Below are 8399 nucleotides of genomic sequence, written 5' to 3'. Positions count from 1 at the left end.
TGGAGAAGTGGATCTTAATTCATTATACATTTTTGACAATTAGCCATGAATTTCGACAACTTGTCTAACATTTTATAAAGTTAAACAAAACTTAATCTTTATGAGATTATGATGATTACAGATTGAGTGGTACGTATTTCAATCAAACTAATGTGATGATCAAGGATTTAGTGGTAGATAATCTATTGAGGTACTATTATGATGATTGTGTTTATAGTATTAGAACAACACGTTATCATGTCGAATTGGATCTTAATTCATTATACATTTTTGACAATTAGCCATAAATTTCGACAACTTGTCTAACATTTTATAAAGTTAAACAAAACTTAATCTGTATGAGATTGAGTGGTACGTATTTCAATCAAACTAATGTGATGATCAAGGATTTAGTGGTAGATAATCTATTGAGGTACTATTATGATGATTGTGTTTATAGTATTAGAACAACACTTACTCATGTAGAATTGGATCTTAATTCATTATACCTTTTTGACAATTAGCAGCTAGTCTAAAATTTCTACAACTTGTCTAAAATTTCGACAACTTGTCTCAAATTTCGACAACTTGTCTAAAATTTCGACTGCCTGTCTAAAGCTTTCGACAACTTGTCTAAAATTTTGACTGCCTGTCTAAAGCTTTCAACAGCTTGTCTAAAATTTCGATTGCCTGTCTAAAGATTTCGACAGCTTGTCTAAAATTTCGACTGCCTGTCTAAAATGTTTGAAATGTCTAAAAAGCCTTCAATAACACAATAAAAGAACATATATCAAGGATTGAGTGGTAGATAATTTATTCATTACACATTTTTGACAATTAGCCATGAATTTCGACAACTTGTTTAACATTTTATAAAGTTAAACAAAACTTAATATTTATGAGATTATGATGATTATAGATTGAGTGGTACGTATTTCAATCAAACTAATGTGATGATCAAGGATTTAGTGGTAGAAAATCTATTGAGGTACTATTATGATGATTGTGTTTATAGTATTAGAGCAACACTTTATCATGTCGAATTGGATCTTAATTCATTATATATTTTTGACAATTAGCCATGAATTTCGACAACTTGTCTAACATTTTATAAAGTTAAACAAAACTTAATCTTTATGAGATTATGATGATTACAGATTGAGTGGTACATATTTCAATCAAACTACTATGATGATCAAGGATTGAGTGGTAGATAATCTATTGAGGTACTATTATGATGATTGTGTTTATAGTATTAGAACAACACTTACTCATGTAGAATTGGATCTTAATTCATTATACCTTTTTGACAATTAGCCATGACTTTCGACAGCTAGTCTAAAATTTCGACTGCCTGTCTAAAGCTTTCGACAGCTTGTCTAAAATTTTGACTGCCTGTCTAAAGATTTCGATAACTTGTCTAAAATTTCGACTACCTGTCTTAAAACTTTCGACAGTTAGTCTAAAATTTCGACTGCTTGTCTAAAAATTTCGACAACTAGTCTAAAATTTCGACTGCCTATCTAAAACTTTCGACAGCTTGTCTAAAATTTCGACTGCCTGTCTAAAGTTTCGACAACTTGTCTAAAATTTCGACTGCCTGTTTGAAATGTCTAAAAAGGCTCCAATAACACAATAAAAGAACATATATCTCAATATCAAACCAAGTCCAAAATATGAAATCACACAATATTATCAAAACATTAACACATCAAACCAAGTCCAAAATAAATTGAAAAATAATCACTTCTTGCATGTGGTTTTGTTGTGCCCATAACATCCACAATTGGAACACTTCCGTTGCTTTTTTCCCCCATCAACATCAGAAACCTTACCCTTTACTTTCTTTGATGACGATTCAGGTGCAGAATTACTCTTCTCCTTTGGAAACTCTCCTCTCGAAGGAATTCGTTTATTCTTTGGTCTCCCTGGGGGAATTAACTTAACTGGTTTGATAACGACTTGAGACTTAACCTCTTCTGGAAGAAGCCATTCTATTTTAGGTGGTAAAGGGTAAATAGATTCTGCATAAGCCATCCTCCAAAATTCAGTCGTGTAGAATTTTGAGCATAGACTATAAACATCTACTCCACGATGCATTGCTGCAGCGATGCCATGAATACATGGAATCTTATCAATGTCAAACTCTCGACATGTACAAGAATGTTCCTCAATATTAACTAGACCGTCTAGTGGCTCACCTTTAACATGGAACTCACTTAGATTAATGGGTGTAACTCTCATGTACCTTGATTGTTCGTATCTTTGTCTCATTATATCAATAACGTCAACTGTAAGTGGTGTTGGACAAGAATTTGCATTTGCCCTTCTCTCATAGAACCATCTGGAGAGTGTAGTGATAATTTCCTCCAATAAAGGAATGATGGGCCATTCTCGAGCTTCTCTAAAAACTTGGTTCAATGACTCAGAATTGTTGGTGGTCATGATGTTGTATCGATTACCGTGGAAATGACATCTGGACCAGCTTTCAAAAGATGCATTCTTCAGCTATGTTGCCAGACTTGGTTTTTTTGTAGAAATCTCAGAAATAACTTTGTGAACTCTAAAACTCTGTACGCTTTTGCCGTCTTCTCAAACAACTTTTTCAAACCTTTACCACTAAATTTTGTCTTTATATTTTGTCCAAGATGCCACATACAAGCTCCATGGTAAGCATTTTTATATACATTTCGAATTCCCTTTATAATGCTTTTGTGTCTATCAGATATAAACACTAAATCAGTAGTATCAGGCACTTGATCTCGTAAGCATGTCAAAAACCAATTCCAAGATGCATCATTCTCATAATCAACAATACCAAAAGCAAGAGGATAAATTTGAAAATTTCCATTTTGTGCAGTTGCAATGAGTAAATTTCCTCCAAATTGGTTTTTCAAATGAGTTCCATCAATAGATATAACTTTTCTCATGTAACGAAAACCTCTAATGGATACTCCCAAAGACAAAAATAAATATTTGAATTTCTGTTCTTCGTCAACAATTAATCTAGTGTACGTACCAGGATTAGACTTTTGGACCATGTACAAGTAAGAGGGGAGTTTTGGATAACTGTTTGCCGCTGAATCCCTTATAAGTTCATGTGCGCACTTTCTTGCCTTCCATGCCTTCCAATAACTACACTTTACACCAAGATTCTTGTTCATCTCATTAACTATTTGTGTTGGATTTGTACCTTTTTTCACACCTTCATATCTCGCTTTCAAGTGCTCTGCAATAATAGAACAAGTTGCTTGCCGATGATGATTTTGTCGCATTTCTAAAGAACAAGTGTGTTCATTACAATGCTTGCGAATAACAAACAAACCTGTTGCACATGTCTATGTCGCAAGAATTCTCCACTTACAATTGGGGTCAACACAAACCAAAACCACTAATTTCTTATTTGATTTTTTCACTTTGAATTCAAAGTTTCCTCATATAGCAAGCATGTGTACTTTCATCTTCAACTCTTTCTTATCCACAAAATATTGACCAACACAAAAAACATCTTCATCAATACTTGTTGCATTTGAGCTTGGTGTACTACTAACATGACTTCTTTCATTACAATGATCACTAGGGGATGCACGAGGAAGTGGTAAATGGTTATCTTCAAGAGTGTGAGGTGCAGAACTAGCATCAAGAACATTACATATGTATGCATCGTCAAAGGAGTCATCAAAAGTTCTATTTTCAAGACATGGGACATTCAAATTTACCTCAACAAAACCATCATCAATATTGTTTCTTTCCCCATCATCATCATCATCATCATCATCATCATCATCATCATCATCGTTGTCGTTGTCGTTGTCATCATCGTCATCATCTAAATCAACATTGCTATCATCGTTTAAACCAACATCATCAAAATCATCATCAGTAGAAATGTTTGCAATAGAATTAATATTTGTAGTAGAATCAATATTAGTAACAAGTTTATCCTTAATGAGCATATTTTCTATCTTCTTGATCAAACCCACACATAACGGAACCAAATCGCGCTCTTGCCATGTAAAAAAACTAACAATGTCTCTACTATCTTTTATTGCAATTGGTTCAATCTCCACCATTGTCGTTATCTTGTAAGTTAATTCTATATCGAAGAGGTTGCGATCGATTTCTGTAACTTCATAAATATGTTCAACTAACTCCTCATAAGTTAGGTTAGTTTGTACCAAACTTGATCTTGATCGTGAACCATTTGAAATCCATTTCCACGAGTCCTCATTCTTTTTCCACATTCCATCACATAATATTACAATATTTTTGAAAGACATCTGAAAAATAATAATACAATAAACAAATATAAATTATTGATATTACTTTGATTAAAAAGTTATATAAAAAAATGAAAATCAAGTTGAAAAATCTAGAAATTCGACAACCTGTTTGAAAATTAGACAACATGTCTGATAATTCGACAACCCGTCTAAAAATTAGACTACCTGTCAAAATTTTAGACAGGTGGTCGAAATTTTAGACAGGTGGTCTAAAATTTAGACAGGTGGTCGAAAAAATACGACTACTGGTCTAAAATTTAGACTCCTTGTCGAAAAATTAGACAAGCTGTCGAAAAATTCTGGATTTTTTTATCTCGAAAATAACCGAAACCACCATTAATTTTTTCAGATTTTCAAGCTTTAACCTCCATAAAACTCTAGAAATAAACCTAAATCCTTACTTATACTTTCAACATACTAAAACAATCATTTTGCATTTTAAATTTAAAAAAACAATATAAAAAATCTCATATTTTATAAAAATAAAAAAAACATTGTAAACCAACCTTTTGAATGAGTGGTGGCTGGATTTGTGGAGAAATTGTGGCAGCCGGTGATGAACAGTGTTCGCCGGCGGTAGGGGGCGGTGGTCGGCGGCGGCGGTGGTGGTGGTGGTGGCGGTGGGGGGGGGGGGGGGGGGGGATTATTATGGGTGGTTGTGGATGAGTGTGAGTGGATGGGTGAGAGGAAGAAGATGATAGTTATTATTAGGGTTTTTGTTTTAATTTATTATTATTTTATTTTAAGGGTAAAATAGGTAATATAAAAAGTTCATTAATAAAAGAGGCTATTTAGCTAAAAACTATTGAAACTAGGCCATAGTGCAAATTGCACTATCAAAAGAGGCTATTTTGCCAAGGGCCCCATATATTAATGTACATATATGGTTTTTCTCATACATTATGGCACAATCATTATTTATTTATTTTAGGGTAAAGGCACAATTATTATTACAAATATATTATCAAATTGATGGTTTACCAATTAAAACAAAAAATGGATATATATATATATATATGTGGAAATAAAGTAAAATAAAAAAGGATATCAATGGAAATATTTAGAACTAAATCGGTAATGACTCCAGATAAAAAAAAAGATATCAATGGAAATAAGTACATTGATTAGACGATTTTTTATAATTTAAAGGGTATATAGGCTCTTAGTATATTAGTAAATTGTAAAATTATTTCAGATGTAACATTAACTAGCTTAAATACGTTAGTAAATAGATTTCTCATATGAGGGCGCATGTCCTTGGGGAAACCACACCAGTTTATATCATGCGATTTTTTTTGTTCACCCATGTCATTACGTAGCATACAAATTAATCAATAGTTTTACTTGTGATAACAAATATTAGTGCTCAATAATATTGTACTTCGTGAATAATTTTAGAGAAATTTACATGGTTCGCAATTTTTAGGTGTATTATAACTTTTATACGGTGGCACGGTAATTTTTTCAAATATATGATTTGTATTATATTTTTTACAGTGTTCTCTGATCATTATCAATTGCCTTTTCGGAAGAAGATGACGAGTCGAGCCAACACAACGATGCCCCCACAAGTAATCCTTTCACCCCCATCCCTCTGAGATGTGGTCTTCATACTCCAAACTTAGAGGTTGCAAATGAAGAAAACAGGCGAAAAATAGGAGGGTGTGATATTTTTGCAGATAAAGCCATCGTTTGTGTGGAAGTCTGGTACATCTAGCAGTCAGTTTCTTGTTTCTAACGTAGATATGTTGGGTATGAGTGGTTGGAGTAAGCTTTGCTTATGAACCATCTTCCATGAAAAAATGTAGTTAAAGTGTAGTTGAAGGGTATGATAGACTATAATTTATATTTGTATAATATATATGTATATATATGTGTGTTTAAAAATGAAAGATAAAACCCAAAGCTACTTTGACCTAATAAGTCAAACCGACATATACGTGTTATATGTGTATATAAGTAGATAGCTCAAGCTTTTGTATTTTGTCAAATACTTGGAGCCACACAAGTCTATACCACCTACATTAGTATATATCAATCTTACTAGATACAAACAACGTGCATATGCAGCATATGTACGTTTGCTTAATTTTATTTATAAAATTTATTAATTATTTTTATTAAATTTATATTAATGTATTATAAATTTTGAAATAAATATCCTATTTTAATTAAATAATTTATTTATTTTTGTTTAAGTTTATGTTTGTTCTAATTTTTGAATTTGGGAGTGATAATAAGAGATTATATATTATATATTTGATATAATATTAAATATTATACGTGGATTTTAAATTTAAGTTCCTTGTTAGTTTTTTTTTTTTAAAAATTGTTGCTAGTTCATAGTAGATTATATTATATGTTTAATATGATATTATTCTAATAAGTGAGTTTAAGTTTAATTAAATTTTATTTAAGTTATAAAACGTATGATTTTATTATTTTTAAATAATTATCATTGTAAACTATCTCAAAAATATTATATTTTAATTTTTTAATTATTTATTATTTAAAATTTATTATTATTGTAAAATATTTAAAAATATATCATATTTTAATTTGTTTAATTATTTATTATTTTTTAATAATTATTATTGTAAAATATCTCAAAAATATCATATTTTAATTATCATTGTAAAGTATCTAAAAAATATCCTATTTAATTTTTTTTTAATTATTTATTTTATTTAAGTCACAAACTACCGTTAAATATAAGAATATTCTGTTAAATATAAGAATATTCCATTAAAGTTAACATTAAAAAAATAAAAAACCGTTAAAACTAAGAATTTTTGTTATCTATACATTTATTATATAGAGGAGATATAAAAAGTTTTTATTTTTATTTTTTATTTTAAAATAACATTTCATTTTAATTGGTGTATGTACATGTGTGTTTATTAAGTAGGATAGTTACGGGTGGTGTAGGGGCAAAACTATTAAATAAATAAGAATATTAATTTTTGTGGTAATGTGTGGGGGAAAAATTATTAAATAAAAAAAATATTGTCTTTTGTGATTATTGTACCTGCACCGGATCCAACATAATTTTGACAAATCATTTTTTATTGCTTTTCGGTATATTTGTAGTTTATTATATTTTGTATATTTTGGGTTTTTTTTAGTATATTTTTTAGTAATCTTTTTAGTTGTTTTGGTGTTGTTTTTTAGTTTATATTGGGTGATGCAATGTATTGAGTCTATTTTTGTGGGGTTGATATCTAGTTGACTTTAAGTTGCTTTTTTAATACTGCATTGTTTAGGTTTAGGTTTGTCTAATATCATTTTGTTTTTGTGTTGTTTTGATATATATATATATATTAATATATATATATATTAAGTTTATTATTGATACATTTTTTAATGCAATGATAAGTTTTTTGAGGTTGTTTTTGTTGTTTTTTTTTAGTTAATTTTGGGTTGATGCATTTAGTGTCTCTAATATTAATATTGTTAACAAAGGAGGTAGAACTTGTGGTATGTTAGCTTATTGTCATGTTTAGTTATTTTTTGAAAAATACAGTGTTCATTTTTTCAATTTTGTTTTTGGGTAGCTACGGGTTGCACTATGCTGTTGTGAGATTGTTGTCGTGTTGCATTTAAGTTGTGTTGACGCAATTTTTTGCAAACAGTAGATTTAGAAATCTAATAAGAGTATTAGTGCTTATTTGCAAACTGTAATGAACTTATAAGAACTATTTCGTACACACAATTTTTACATGGTTCAGTGGTTAAAAGTCACCTAATCCACGAGACAATATTATTGCTCTTCTCTCACAATTTCTGCAGAGTTTCAGTAATACAAAAAGGTCGTCCATTTTCATGTCCATTATCCATAGTATTTATATGGAATTTCCTGGACAGGTTTAGGTAACCGTGTACATAAATATGGTATTTATTTAATACAGATACACTACAAGAAAAAGAGTTTACAACGATGAGCCGTCGTTGTAGATCAAGAAATCGTCGCTAAAGGGATACAGCGACGACATATTATTGCCAAAACGGTGTCGTTGTAGGTCCGTATGTGTAGCAATCTATGATGACGACAAAACGCAGTCATCGCAGTAGTGTTTTACTACAGCGACGACATGTTGGTCGCATTAGTGAATCCTTTTTTTTCGGATGGACTGGGAT

At 30.5% G+C, this 8399-nt stretch overlaps 1 protein-coding gene across 1 annotated transcript; it reads right to left on the bottom strand.

The window, feature by feature from the left end:
- Positions 1–1722: 1722 nt before the first annotated feature.
- Positions 1723–3254, bottom strand: LOC133795674 (uncharacterized). The gene is made up of 2 exons (XM_062233131.1): positions 2557–3254; positions 1723–2455 (listed from the first exon to the last, which is right to left on the bottom strand). The coding sequence occupies exons 1-2, from the start codon at positions 3252–3254 to the stop codon at positions 1723–1725; spliced, it is 1431 nt and encodes a 476-aa protein (XP_062089115.1).
- Between the last annotated feature and the right edge of the window lie 5145 nt (positions 3255–8399).

This window comes from Humulus lupulus, chromosome 8, assembly GCF_963169125.1.
Source record: "Humulus lupulus chromosome 8, drHumLupu1.1, whole genome shotgun sequence".
NCBI lineage: Eukaryota > Viridiplantae > Streptophyta > Magnoliopsida > Rosales > Cannabaceae > Humulus > Humulus lupulus.
Note: the sequence above shows the minus strand (reverse complement) of the source record. Positions and strands in the feature narration are given on the sequence as shown.

What these genes read in the sequence shown, in the direction of transcription:
- LOC133795674 (XM_062233131.1), bottom strand. Translation starts at nt 3,254, where the DNA reads ATGCGACAAAATCATCATCGGCAAGCAACTTGTTCTATTATTGCAGAG. An exon ending in TTTGAGAAGACGGCAAAAGC is followed by an intron (nt 2,456 to 2,556) that starts GTACAGAGTTTT and finishes AAGCTGGTCCAG; the next exon opens with ATGTCATTTCCACGGTAATC.